The following is a 15277-nucleotide window of genomic DNA, read 5'->3' on the forward strand; positions in this document are numbered from 1 at the left end:
CTGGTCTCGAGTCATGTCCTTTTGGGCATTAATAGATGATGCGCCCTTTTTCTCACCTCTTTATATAGTATGCCTGGGAAACTGTGGCAATACTGTCGGAGGACCTGAGGGAATATTGTCCAACTAGGTCAGGTTTTAACACCTAACACAAAACCATAGCAAAGCTTGGAAATACCAATTTTTGAGAATGACCACACAGAACGACCTCAAAAAGTTGTGTCTTTATTCACTGACATTAAGGTTCATTAAATCAATGGATAAATGAAGCATTTTTCTTGGTAACTAAACTAAAATGTAAGCAATGCAGACTTCTCATAATTAACCTTATATGTGATGGTATAATGACAAATGTGTGTATTTAATTAATTTTGATATGATATAGAAAAATGTCTCATCTCTACGACCCAGGTGGGATCCTGAAGAGTAATAAATGACATGAATTCTGCTCTCCTTTCTTCCTTCCAAAGGCTCATTAAGTGGTCTTATTTCACAGGCTATAGGGGTAGAATTAAAGGGGGTTAAATTACAGGTTACTCATAAATTTACAATTCTGAATGGAGCCTGAATAGTTCAGTGCTGCATTTTGACCTGTTTTGATCAAAGGCTAATTTCTCTTGTTCTTCAAAGTGCAGAGCTAAGCAATCGTTAAAAATACACTAAAGATTAGGTCTTAGAAAACAGGCAACTTCTCCGAGTACATCTATTTACCCATTGGTTAGACTGGTAAAAATACAGGAAGTATAATGACAAGTGAAAAGCAAAATATATTTAAGTACAACCATGAAAATACACAAGTTTCCTGGCATATTTAGATTTCTTGATTCTTGGCCTGGCAATTAGCATTTCAATGAAGTAGATGTTCAGATTCATTGTCTGATTAAAAGAAAAAAAAATTTGGAAGGCATGTTGACTATCAATTATATATACTATATAATAATGATAATGAATATTTATAGAATTTAAATAATACTAACAACCCTATAGACAGACAATATCACAAGCTCCATTTTATAGGTGAGAAAACCAATTAAACAATTAAACAACATGGCTTCAAGTCCCACAGCTAGTTTGGGGCAGAACTGAGAGAAGGAATTGAAGTTTCCTGAGACCAAGTCCAGTTTTCTTTCCATGATACTGAATTGCCCGTCTTACCCAGTAATGGGACAACTCAGAGCAGCTGGGCTCCCCAGGATTGTATAAAACACAGAATACTGTGTAGATTATGGCTCACGGAGACACTTAAAAGAAATATAATTGTCAAGTCTTGTGATGTGTTCTTAACTGTTGATTTTCTAACTATCTTACACAATTACAACTATGAGCTCTTAACCAATTCGCTCATCAGTCAAGGTATTTTTAGAACAAGCTTTTCTTTCCTTCCTCTTATTTTGTATTAAGTTCATCACTACCTAAGAAATTTGTACCATTTTCCGCACAGATGTCAATGATCTTCATCTCGCAGATGCCAAAGCAACTACTTTTCTCACTAGTATATTAGTACCCACATAACCCTGAATTATTTATGTACATGATGGCTTTTATATCTTTTCTGAAATCAAGTCATTTTAAAAATGTAAAATAAGTTGCGTCTTAGTGTATTGTACAGTTGAGTGGTACATCTTTATCAAAGCCGAAATAAAAGTGAGAAAATATTTGGAGACAAAGAATAAAAAGGTCTTACGTGGTATGGTTCAGAGTGTCTTCTCCACACTCGGTTTCGGATCTTAATTTACAGGTAGCGGCATCACAGCAAGGGTTGGTACATTTCTTTAAAACACATACAGAGGGAAAGTGGTTGAGTATTTTATTTTTTTATAGACTAGGTGCATTGACTTCTGGTACAAGATGACAAAGAAATGTCACTTTTTAAACTACATTACTCTGCTATACATATTTAGTGGACATGATTAGGAAATTTAATAATAGAAAAAAATGTTATGAGTAAGGAAACTACCTCTTAAAAGAACAAAAGTAGATTTATCCAAGAATTACCCCAAAATAAATTTGGTTGAGATGGTACTACATGTAAATTAAGTTAAAACTTCAAGGGAGAATATTCTATATCATTCAAACTGTTTGAAGATGGTGAAAAAAATTGAATATCCCCAATTTATTTTACCAACCCTGCATGATCCTGGTAATGAGAACTGGTAATGAATACACACACACACACACACACACAATTTTAATTTATGTATGTACATGCTATTTTAGTTATATTTAATTCAATATTTTGCATAAAAAACAATGAAAAGACTTGCCATTAAAGATGTTAAAATGCTATTACGATATTAAAGATTCTAAAAAATGTACATACACGCAATGAAATACTATTCAGCCATAAAAAAAAAAGAAATCCTGTTATTTGCAACAACATGGATGGATCTAGAGGGTATTATTCTCAGTGAAATAAGCCATGAGGAGAAAGATAAATAGCAAATTATTTCACTTATTTGTGGGCTATAAAACAAAGAAAACAAACGGAAGGAACAAAACAGTATTAGACTTATGGACACTGAGAAGTGTCTGGTGGTTACCAAGCAGGAAGGGTTGGGGCAGGTGCAGGGTGGAGGGGAATAAAAGGGCACAATAATTCACAATCACAATATGAGTTGATCACAGGGACTGTTGAACAGGGGCTGTGATGTACATTTGAAACCAACATAAGATTGTGTATTAGCAATAACTTTAATAAAAATAAATAAAAATTTTAAAAGGTATAGTTATAATCATTAAATAGCATGACATCTGTGCATTATCTAGGCAGTTAAATAGAATATTACTTTTTAAATCTAAAAGACCTAAATACATACATAAAAATAATACAACAGCAGATTGGATCATGGAAAACTAGATTATTCACTAAAGGATACTATATAAAGTACATATGCTACTTTTTGGATAAGAAAACAGTTATTTAAAAAAATTCAGTTGTTCATTAACTTGAACTGTCTTGTTTTATTTAACTACATAAGAAGAAAATCAAGATACAGAAAAATATAGGAGCTGGCTGCCATAAAGAATATCAAATCTTACACATTATATATAGTACTCTTTTCTCTTTCGTCAGTGTGCACTGAATACATGCCATTTGCCTGTTAAAATCAGAACCTAGGGTTATGAACCACTTCAACTGTCTTCCACCCAAGAAACCAGATGGGAATGTAACCACCTTAAGAATGAGATAAACTTAAATCTAATGTATTATAAGGTACCAAATCATTTGTAAAACTCCATACCTCATTATAATTAACAGAGTATTGTGGTATTTGTTACAAATGATTAGTTATACCATATTAGTTCATCTTTAATAGAATTCAGCAGCTTAACATTTCTGAATAAATAAACTGAAGCATACAGAGATTATATGCTTTCCCTTTAAAATAATGGATGAATCTTGGGTCATAACCAGCCTTACCAGTTACTAGCTTTGAATCCTTGGAACTAGTTGCTTAACTTTTCTGAGTCTCACTTCTCTAAATTGAGATAATAAAAAAACCTATCTTGCAGGTTTGTTGACAGTAATAAAGGGGATGGTGTATACAAAAACTTTGCAGATTGATACATAGAAAATTTCTTAAATATTAACTCATTTTTTTAGTCTTAAAAGTAAAAAAAGGGTTATTATGAAAAGAACACTGAGAGATATCTATCATAGCGTCGCTAGTGAACATTTTATCAGAGTACACTGATATTTAGAGTACTCTGATGCCTTGAAGGAGCCAGATTTTTATAAAGATGAGCAGAATTATAATAATTAGATGTTCTATAAAAATCTTAGATGTTCTATGTCAATAAGCCATTTTCTATGGGCTTACACGATTTTTTTTCTCTTTTTTCCTTCTCTGTTTTATTTACTACCTAGTTTAAACACTTGCTTAATGAGAGAAGGCCTACTCACTCTATGGAGAGAACTTCTAGATCTCTAATTGTTACTGCTCCACAAATGATCAACTGTGACTTTAGATAACTTAGGGACTTCTAACACATGTAGGAAAGATCATAAGTGATATGTTAGTTAATGGTTTACTTCTTTACATTGAACCTTATATAATCATGTCGTAAGCATATCCTGGTTTCTGAAATGCCTTTCAAATAATGACTAAGATCAGCCCTAACCACACAAGTCGAAGTCTACTTTTTACTACAATGCCAAGTTTGTCTTTGGAAAGAATTTACGAAAGAACCTCTTTTTAAAAAGGGAAAAAGAAAACAGCAATTCTTATGCCACAATAACTCTCTAATAAATGTTTTAAACTATAGATATTTTTATACCTTAGGGGAGCCGCAATCACAGTCTTCTCCTACTTCCAGAAGTTGGTTCCCACACACTGGTTTTGTTATTATATTTTTAGGAATTGGTGCTTGCAGAAGGCACTTTGGTTTTTGAGATAAAATATATTTTTCAAAATGGAAGCGGCAAGATACACTGAAATCCTTTGGAAATCTTGAACTGTAACCAGAAAGAAAACCAGAAATACCATGATATATAATGACAAATGATCATGAGCATCTGACTTGTCTAACTATATTGCCTGGTTTGGTGGAAATTCCAAAATTAGGAATTTCTTGTTAAACACTACACTGTTTTATATGTGGAGAGCAATAGAGCATGCATATTATGCTATTTGGAAAATTGTCTTCCTAGACACTCAGCTCTATAGCTGAGATAATTTAAATTCCCGTGCGGATTCAGTCCTGTCCCATATGGCAGCAGGCATGAGCTTCACCACCCTTTACCACACACTCGTCTCACCAGTGAGGGCTGAGAGATAAGTAATAATAACCATGAACTAGTGAAAGAAATCATCACTGACTTAGAGGTTCTATGGACGTATTTCTCTTCCTTGTCAGGAGCACATCTAGAGCAAGGCGTGTTTAGTTCACTTTTCTGTCCCAAGTCTTTGCAAAATAGGTGGCATTCGAAGATAATTAATAATAACATAAAAATGATTGATTGGCGTAGTGGATATATAAGGATATTTTTGTCATCTTAATTAGATACATATTTAAAAATATATTATTTAAAGTTAAAATTATTTTTACTTAAAATAACATGGTCACTCTACTTAGAAGCATTAGTCTGGCATATCTGGAAATCTTAAATAATGAGCCCTGATTACTGGTAAAAACTGTACACCAATAGGGTAGAGGGTGAATTAATGGGGTACACAGCCTTTGGTGAAAACTGCCCATCCAGTGGTATAGACTGCATCTGAATTCTTTAAGATTTAAGAAATATGTTTTTTTCTTGAGGGTGACAGTTCTCACCTCAGATACTGATTCATCACACAGCTCCCGGAGGGACATTTGGTGTAATATGGAACATCAGGCATGCCAAGGACATGACCCAGCTCATGGGACATCACTCCTACAAGAGCCACGTTATTTTTTTTATTAGCCTAGAAGAAAGAAACAAATAGTATTTCTTATTTTATTTAGTTATTTCCTGATTGTTTCCAGTGTTCAGTATGTGGTAAAATAGTTTGGCAGATGAAAAATAATGAGTCATTAAGTTTCTTTCCCTGTTACTGGTTATTATAAAGTGTTAACAGACATTTGAAATTGAGTCAGTGCTTAGTAACTATTTGCTCAACTAGTAAGTTCTTAGTAAACCGTGGTTAAATTAAGGTAATTACATCCTTCATAGGAAGTACCAATAGGTATGTACTCATGGCTTCCACAAACTATTCCCTGATGCCTAATATATTGGTAGTGCTTGGCTGTATGACACCAACATGCACCTGTCTGACCTCTTGGGCCATTGATACTGGGGATGAATAATCTGAAGTTGACTCAGCTCAAAGGACACATGCATTCCCTTTCTGTCCCAGTATTCCTGCTCTTATTCCTTAACACCAGTTAAAGAGCGAAGCCTTCCAGGAGGTCAAGTGAGGAGATATTCCATTTCATAATCCAAGTAATCTTCATTGTATGACCAGTAGGTGACCAGCAGGCTCGTTTCTATCTCTGTTTACTGACTCAGCAAATGTTCACTGTGTTACGTCTGTATAAGGCATTTTGCTTGTCTTCCGAAGGATACAGAACCACAAGGAGCCTTACTGTAAGTTTACAAACCTCAATAACAGCAACGGAAGATGGAGAACACAAGGAGTTTGAGGCCGCCATTCCTACGTGTCGGTTGTTGAAGCCGATTCCACTGTGTGGAAAGTTATAGATTCATTTTCACAATCTGAGTCTTTGGAACCATTAGTTTTGGTCAATATATTTAAAATTTTCCTCTTTGTCCTACCCTTTTCATATCCACTAGGCCCAGAAAAACGACTGTTATTCCATAGCGTTATAATAGCCACAGATGGTTATCTCGCATCCCAGGTTCTATTTTAGTAATCGGACATGGGTCTCCAATAATCTTACAGGGGACCTGTTAATGGTAGAACTTCAGGCTCTCTGACAACTGATCAAAGAGATATAACTGAACAGAAATTTCTGCCAAGAACCTACATACCCCTGCCCCTAGCCGCTGTGTGCTCACCTGAGTAGCTGAGCATGATCATGGCTCCTCATTTTCCGCAGGTTAGAACGATGCCAACTCAGAAAGTTGTTAAAGGTAACGCCTGTTTGGGGTACCACCGCTATCTTATCACCGTCAGACCAGATTTCCATACCTACCAAGGCCACTTGAATATCTATGGTGTTATAAATCTGTGGGAAGAGCATTTTTCTCCATGAAAACATTTGATTTCTTTAGTGTTTAGATCTTTTGCTGATGACAAGTAATGGATAAAAGTAACCCATTTTGAAAATAGAAATTCTAGACATTGTCTTTGCTACAGTATAAGTACTGTAAAGTATAAAGTACTGTAAAGTAAAGAAGTGATTTTACCTTAATGCCGAATCTTGTCTGCTGAATTTCCCAAAACTACTGACAATAAGTCACTGTGACCCTTCCAACTCCTTACTTGGTAAAACCATAGGGAAACCCCAGCCTCCCATGTGGAAACACATGTTTTTCCGGACAAACATCTTACCACATTGAGTAGGTTCACCACATCAAACACAAAGCTTCTTATCAAAGTTAGATTTCCCTTAGAGATATTATACTGTAAAATATGAAAGCAAAGTATAATTGAAATTACAAATTAAAGAATTAAAGTAAGAAAGCTGATGGGGAACAGGATTTCACATTTTAAGAAAAATTACACATTTGAGTGTACATAAATGTCTATTCATTTTATATCTAAGACTCCATTTCAACAAATATATTTTTAAATGAAAGAATATTTTGGAGAGAGAAAAATTAGGCATTCATGTCACATCTTAATGCTTTTCCTTTATCAGTCGAATACATCAAGTCAATATTTTCAATGTCTTTAAACCAATATTGTTGAAATCTGATTTTAAAGCAACACTTAAAACACAGATTCTAGTTTTTTATATATATAAACATAATTTGTAAAGTATATATGGTTTTGTATCTACTTTATATTTACATAATAGTGATCATTTTTAAAGATATTTTGATAACCCATTCTTTTTTGTTTCTCTTTATTATGATTGATTTTCTGGAGCAATCTTGTATTAATCTGTTTCCAAGATCTGAATCTTTTGGCAGCAGATGGATATTAAAGGAGAAATAGGTGAGTGAAAACTATTTCAGCAAGGCAGGTAGAACAGACCAGACCATTCACGTGGGCAGACTCCACATACTCAGCTAGAATAGTTTACTACTTGTATTTGCTTGGTAAGAAAACTTAAAAGTTGACTGAGCTATCCAAGGAGCACACGTATTTCATACTCACAAAGGCATTATCCAGCACCAAAAAGAGATCAATGTACTTCTTAGCCCGAAGAAAGCGTTCTTGCTTTACAAAAAATAAAAGAACATTGTTAATAATTATCTTTATCTTGAAAGATTGAAATGCTTACAAGGAAATGTATATTTTTCTTCAGAGGGAAATTAAAGTGAAGAGTAAATAAATTAACTGCAGACCTTACCTATACAGCCCTTGCTGAGCACACCAGTAGATCATGTACCATTGATGAGACAATGGGATGACATAGGAAAGCCACACTTACCTCTGGGTTGTTGAGTGACCTAGAGGCTCGAAGAAGTCCTTGTTTCCTGCCAACATTTCTTACACCACAACTGCGATCAGCTGTTTCTAGCTCCTCCTGGTTATGGGTGAGGACGGCATGATCTTCTTGGTCTATACTTTTCAGAGGCTTTATCATATATCTCTGACCATGATGAGTGAAGTATCCCCTGCAAGATGTAGGCTTGTATTTCAGAATCCTCCTCCACAGTCCATATACTGAATGGAGCCTACCTCTCCCTCAATCCCAGGCTCACACTTACTTTTCATTTATAGGCCTTTCTATTTTGCTAATTTAGGTTATAATCAGTATTTTTCAATACTAAAATTGGGCTGATGTTTATCTAGAGAATTCTGGACAAGAAATACTAAGATAAAGCTTTCCCAGAGAATTTGGAATTTACATTATGAGCTCAATAAATGTGTCCAGCTTATTTATACACTTAGCAATATTCTTAACAGACCCTACAAATATAATGGAGACTAGAGTGAGTGTTTGCAGATACCAAGAACCCCAGAAGACAGAAAGAAAGATGAGCAGGTCAGTCAGAGGGACAGGTTGGAACTAGTAGTAGCTTGAGGAATTCCTCTTCTTAGTAAGAAAATTAGTTCAAAAATATAAAATGAATGCATATGATGGAATATTTTGAAGTCAACATTGCCATTAAAAAGCACACTGATGAAAGTATTTAATGATATTGGGAAAAGGCTTCTGATATCAGGTGGTATGAACGATATTAGAAGAACGTTATGTGTATTTTTGTTCATATTTCAACCATGTAAAAGGTATATTTGTTGATATTCATAAAAGCCTACAAACACGACAAAGTGTTAACAATAACGATCACTCAGAGGTACAATTTTGTGGTGGTTATTTTCTTTCAGTGCATTTTTCTCACTCCCCAAACATCCCCTTATTGGCAGGAATTAAATATTAAGTCTTTAAATATGATGTTTGGCATGACATGACAATTTCAGAATACAATCTTTAAGAAAGCAAAAGAAAGCCATTTCAGGGGGTTGAACAGATAAACATGGAAATGGATCTACATATCATCAAGGTCCAGAATGTAGTATTTTGGGTAAACATTGGTAGAGCCAACTGCTAAGAGAAGCAGAATATGGAACGATCACAAGAGTGGTACTTTATCTCCACTTTAACCACATATATTCAGCACTTTATTGATGGATACAATTTACCAAGGTAGTAAGAAGACATAATATCCAGGAAGACTCAAGTTCTGTGTAACAAATTGGTACTTGCTGTTTAATACTTTTGTGAGTGGCTCTCACCTCAACCCCTTGCAGGTACTAATGCTGGCAACAGAATCCTTTTCATTTAGGATGTGTCCTTTATAGTAGCAGTGTTCCTGAGGCGGAAAAAAGAAATAATTCTTTAAATGACAAGAATAAGTGAATCTTAGTTGTGGTAAAAGCTGTTATCTTGAATATGTAAGAAAGTTCTTCAAGTAGTGGTTGTAGCCAGCAATTCCCAGAAGCAAAAACAGTGAGAACCTCAGAGATTATATGAACTGCTCCACCACTGATCTTGAAAACTCCAAATTTGATGGCTGAGCTACGTTTCTGGCACTAATTCGCACAAATAAAAGTCCAGGGAGTTTGAACCTAAGTGGGTTCATAGTGTAACTGGACACTGCATCTAAGGAGTAGCCAGCCCCTCTGAAGTCCAGTACTCCTGGAGATTGCTCAGGTTTGCTGGTCAGTTTGTGAGAATTTGGCTTCCCTATGCTGAGTCCCTAAGATGCTGTGCATCACAAGTCAGTAAAATGAGGTCCCTGTTTTTCTAGAATCTAGAGTTCCCAAGAGGCCACACTACCACTCCTAAACCCTTAATATTAACTGGTCCAACTCATCATTTTAATTGGTGTGTTAGTGGAATCCCATTACCAGTATCAGAAACCCAAAGAATGTTTCGGCAAGTAGGGATTCTGATATGATGGGTGTTCCATGAAGCAAATAAGGAAGCCACTTATGTAGAATGATCCAGGAAAGCAAATGACTAAACCTTCCTTCAAAATACACTGACTTGTCTCAGGGTCTGAAACTCTATCTGTGATTTTCTTACCTTTGGAAAAATCCTGTCATCATAAAAATTTTCTTATAGATGACTAAGAAAAGGTACCACATTAAGAAACCATTGGCCATTCACACTTGAGCATGAATTAATTCATTAGATACTTTCCCCAGAGGTCAATGTTAGCAAAAACTCAGATGTCTATGAAATAAGAATTTTGAAGTGAGAAGGGAATAAAGAGCCATTTTGTGGTAGAATGTTTGTCTGATTTTTTGAAGAGACGTACATGTTTGGTTGTGAGAAACTCATTTAGCTTGGTAATACTCCATGATTAAACCTTTTTGTGTTCTCTTCCTGTTATTCCTTTGGCATTGGTTCTGTATGTCTGACATCTAGGACTTGGCATTATCTATAGCATGGTGGTTTAACCAGATATAAAGTTATATTAATTAAATAATTGATATTCCATTGCTGATCTCAGGATAAATGGATATATCATCAGAAAATAGCAAACAGTAACATGACATTTCAAGTACTTACAGGGGAGAATACTTCTAACTTACTGAAAACATAGTCTAAGGGAAAGTAGACTTTTGGTTGCTTCTAAAATGCAACACTTGGAAGACTTTCACTATATTTACCTTTACAAAAGATGGCTATGATTTTTTTGTCATCCTCTGTCTCATTGGTCATAGATGAGCACCTTGCTTTCAAGTTCTTTGATTTTTTTAGGTTGTCCTTGTACCTATGAATCTTATAATATAAGTGGGCAGATCCCAGAAAGAGTTTCAGAAGACATTCAGAACCTACCATATTCTGCGGGCTTGTAGTGATTTCTTCTCCTTTGTGTGAGTAATATGTTTCAGTGTAATCAGGCCCGATATGCCTGTAGGGATCAGAAAGTTGCATAATACATTATGGTGGCAATAAAGACTAATATTCTTGACATGATCTTCAGCACTAAAAGGATGATAATGTCAACAATGAGAAAGGGCTGCCATTCTGGCCCATTGATCTTTTCCAACATTAAAACACTGCTGCTGAAGCAAATCAAAGAATTAGCTCTACCTATCAGCTCTAAGGAAAGACAGGCCCTCAGCTACTTTTCAGCTGAAGAGTCTCTATCTTCAAATGGGTTTGTTTTGGGATGTTTTTGCACTGAAAGCAGCCTCTACAGGGTCTCTGAAAGATGCTTGGTGTATAAGGGACCGTTGCATTCAAAGAGGAGTTTATTGACTGTCATAGAGCTTGGGGGACCCCCATCCTCAGGATCTACCTCAGGTTGTGGGTCCTGAAAATGAGCCTTGGACATATGTTCTTATAAAAATAATGGAAAGTCACATCCAAGGTTTGAGTTTTTCTGGGTAGATAAGATTTTTGGTAAATTCCAAGAATCATCAAAGATGAAAGACATTTATATGCATAGCTCTTTGCTTTAATTTTGCATATAATTTCCTAAGTAAGCATTAACCTTCTTGGATAACATTAGCGCAAGCTAATAACATATAAACTCAGTATGCTTCGTGTCTTCTATCCCAAACCATACTAAAGAGAGTCTCAAGATTTACCTTTCTACATTGTCTTAATATAATCTAGTGATTTTATTTTAGGAAGTACAACATACCTGTTTTTCTGTAGACAAAGGATGATTTCTTCTCCTTTTAATATAATTTGATACTGAAGTTCAGGTTCATATCTTTCCTAAAAACATTTAATTATATAATGACATCAATTTATATTTCTGAGTCTATCTAAAATAATTATAATGATATATGTAGTATATATAGGAAAATAATTACAAATGTGAATAGAATAAAAGCAGTTCTCTTAAGCCTTTGAAATACGTAAAATAAACAGAAATTGTATATTAAGATGGATTTCCAAAATGTGCAACAGCACAATAATGATTTAAACAGGTTAAGCTAACTCTTATGTGTGAGATAGGAAATTATCATCTGCCCTAATGTTCAGTATACTATTCTGTGTGTCCTAATGGATCACTAATTGGATATAATAAGGCATATACTTTCATTACTTTAAAACCAAACCAAATATACTGAAGAAAACCAGCTGAAAACCTACAAAGGATAAAATAAAACAAAATTATAAAATGGGGGAAACATTTGGAATAATAATCAAAAAGTTAATATCCTTAGTACATTTTTAAAAGCTCGTTAATTAATGAGATGATGTTGAATTTAGACAGAACTTTCTAGACAAAACAGCAAAGGCAAAGGCATGTCACTGGGGGACAGGAGGTGAGGGTGGGGAGAAGACATGGGTTTGGGGAGTTTGGCAAGGAATGTCTCCTCCTAGTAATGGCTGTCCTTCCTGTGTACCTTCCCCCCGCCGCCCCCAAACTTGGAAAATGGTCCAAGCAACTTTTTTCTTTCTGATCAGGTGGGGCAGTTAACTCCCTTCTTGCTGCTTAATTGCAAAAGCATTTCAAGAAATGCTATGCTCTCCCCTGAACAAAGGGAGCTGTACCCATGAGCTTCAAGATTAAACTATTTGGTGTTGATGGTGACATCACTTCTATTAGTAGAAAGACTCCTAGTATTCTCTCCAGATAATTGTAAAATCCCAGTTATTCACATCACTTACCTCTTTGCCATGCTTCTCCGTCTGGTTGCTCTGTATCTCTCTTTTGTGTAAAATGTGTAGTTTTTTAGGACGAACTACTTCATAGAGCTCTAATTCTGGTGTTTGTTTTATGGCTGTTGCTAGAGAAAGAGAGATAACATTGATATAAAATATTTCAAGCTTTTTGGTTTTATTTGGTTTGGGTTGATTGGTTGGTTGGTTGAAATGAAGACTCAATTCCTATAGAGAAGGTAAACTTATATGAAGAACACCTTCAGCTTCAGCTTTGAGAACAAAGAAGTTTTCTTTTGTTCTGTGCCCCCATTCGGGAAGGACATGACGAAGATGAAACAATTCTTTCTATGACCTCTAATATGTGTAAGCTCTGGGCCTCCCTGCCCAGAAAGAAGTCTTGGATAAGAGCTGTGATGACGGCAGCCACGAATTCTGCCTGTAGTAATCCAGGCCCTTCTTCCTCTGCGGCCCTCAGCAACCTTGTGAATTTTTCTCTCCATGTTCTCAGAGATCTCTGTTTTTCCTTTTTATGTCTTTTTCCATCTGTAGTGTGACCGGACTACCCCCTCTAAAAATCAAAATTTTCGTATACAGACTCCTAAAAGTTATTTTATTTCTCAGTGTAACAATAAACCATTCTGCTCTTTAACACATAAGCATCTGCCTTAAGACTTCAGATTTCTTAAGAAATAAAGTTTTTGTTATCCTCTGCCAGAGCAATTTTAAAGCATCTGACAAGTAGGAAGATTACCCATAGATTCTTGATTATCAAATATTCTTGATATACTTAGAATTACATTACAGAGACTATTTCTATTTGGCTTGCATGTAGCAGGAAAAGAATTGATACAGGAGTCAAAAGATGTGGTTTTTATGTCCTAGTTAAATGACCTTGTGTCACTTACCCTTTCCGTCTGTTTGCTTACCTAAAATGGAGGTTGGCTTAAAAATTCAATAGCAAAACATATATCAAATTATTTAGCATCAGGCTTAGAAACCTATTTTTTGTTTTAATTGCTTAGTCATCCATATATGATGTCTTATTTTAAATGCTCTCATTTTCACAGTTAAGTGTCTGTTCTTACAGCCAGTTTCCCACTCAGTGTGACAGAGTGACCTTAGGGACACCAGGTGATTCTACACCTGGCTGAGGTGGAGAAGTTGAAGAGAAACAGTTTAGTAAAAACTGTCTCCTAGTCATCCCCCAACATGGTGCTGGGATGCTGTACTAAGAAGGATTCATTACGTATGGAAACACAAAATTAATAAATGTATTACTGAAAGTTCTATCAAAACAAATATGAATCTCACTAGTGGAAAGAATTGTTGAGTTGAAATTTGAGTGAATTCTAATAATTTCTAGTTCTGACTCTACCGCTAAATGTTCAGTTAGCCAGTTAATTTTTTATTTTGTTTAGTAATGCAATTTTGCCTAATTTAACTCTAATTTTACTTGAGAGTCTTCCTTGTCATCCACTCTAGCATGACCTTTGGACAAATTGCGTGTTTAGATGAATGATTGCCTCCTTAAGGGGTGGAAAATATCAATGTTATTATTCAAGACAACATTGGAGATGGCTAGGAAATTCTTGATTTCTGGTCTGGAAGTTAATTCTTTGGCATCATTTGAGACTGTGTTTTAAAAAATAAAATAATAGAACTAGTAAGATTATTGAGTGAGAGATACAATTTCAGAGATATCCTAACTACATTATTATGCCAATCACAAACCCTTGACTAGGAGCACAGAGTTAGTATAAATTGAGTAAATATACCAAAATGCAAATAATAGTGCTCTTTGGGTCATGTGAGCATGTCCTTCTCTCAAAAGCACTTTAAAAGTGCACCAAATAATTAGACTTTTGTATAAACTGTCAATATATCAGTGCTTACCTTGAGTTTGGGTGATGAGACATAGGATGGAAAGCAGGAACAAAGGCATGCTGGCTACAGCACGTAGCCGAGAAGTCTCACACGCCGTGGAGATGTGGTCTCCCCCGCCACCCACTTTTATCTCCCCTGACTTCTCTTTAAAATAAGGGGAAAAAAAATTAAAACCTCAAACGTTCTTTGTGAGATTGGGGAGTGTTTCCTAATGGTGTTGAGAAATTGCCAATATATTGCACTGTCAAGATCGTGAGAATGTTCCTCATTTATGAGAGGTGTTTACATCTGTGGTTATAGCTTGTTAAGGAATCACATCTGGACAGCTGTTTGGCCCTGGTGCTCCTGTAGTGCTGGGACAGCACCAACTGAGACTGAGATGCTTGTGTACATATTTACATGCTCACCAAATTCAACCATCACTATTTATAATGTTCAGTCACTTTGTAGAAATTGGTCTACTAATTTAGAAAATACATCAGTAGTCTTTATGTATTTTGAGAAATTGGCACAGAGAACACAAAATCTATAAAGTCTTACAAACTAGCATATTTTAATCCCTCTAACCCTCAGTCTCTTTATTTGTGAAAAGAAGGTGATGATATCAGTATCTATCTCAAGCTTGTTCTAAAATTTTTACATGGTCCCACACACATATGCATGCACACATACACACCCGTAAAACTGTAAAGAAATGTGTGAA

At 35.4% G+C, this 15277-nt stretch overlaps 1 protein-coding gene across 2 annotated transcripts; it reads right to left on the reverse strand.

Moving 5' to 3' along the window:
* Nucleotides 1-202: 202 nt before the first annotated feature.
* Nucleotides 203-14735, reverse strand: ADAMDEC1 (ADAM like decysin 1). Of its 2 annotated transcripts, XM_036889066.2 has the most exons (14): nt 14584-14735; nt 12697-12815; nt 11717-11793; nt 10903-10978; nt 9351-9427; nt 8041-8227; nt 7764-7826; nt 6993-7064; nt 6497-6666; nt 6079-6160; nt 5272-5402; nt 4276-4453; nt 1682-1767; nt 203-873 (listed from the first exon to the last, which is right to left on the reverse strand). In XM_036889066.2, the coding sequence occupies exons 1-14, from the start codon at nt 14630-14632 to the stop codon at nt 867-869; spliced, it is 1374 nt and encodes a 457-aa protein (XP_036744961.2). In that variant the 5' UTR covers nt 14633-14735; the 3' UTR covers nt 203-866. The 2 variants fall into 2 exon arrangements, with proteins under 2 accessions (XP_036744961.2, XP_036744962.2); XM_036889067.2 differs by lacking the exon at nt 203-873 and having other exon boundaries at nt 1678-1767.
* Between the last annotated feature and the right edge of the window lie 542 nt (nt 14736-15277).

The sequence above is a fragment of the Manis pentadactyla genome, chromosome 1, assembly GCF_030020395.1.
Source record: "Manis pentadactyla isolate mManPen7 chromosome 1, mManPen7.hap1, whole genome shotgun sequence".
In the NCBI taxonomy this organism is placed as follows: domain Eukaryota; kingdom Metazoa; phylum Chordata; class Mammalia; order Pholidota; family Manidae; genus Manis; species Manis pentadactyla.

What these genes read in the sequence shown, in the direction of transcription:
- ADAMDEC1 (XM_036889066.2), bottom strand. Translation starts at nt 14,632, where the DNA reads ATGCCTTTGTTCCTGCTTTCCATCCTATGTCTCATCACCCAAACTCAA. An exon ending in TGGTGCTGGATAATGCCTTT is followed by an intron (nt 7,065 to 7,763) that starts GTGAGTATGAAA and finishes CATATTTTACAG; the next exon opens with TATAATATCTCTAAGGGAAA. An exon ending in GTGATGAATCAGTATCTGAG is followed by an intron (nt 4,454 to 5,271) that starts GTGAGAACTGTC and finishes TTCTGGTTACAG; the next exon opens with TTCAAGATTTCCAAAGGATT.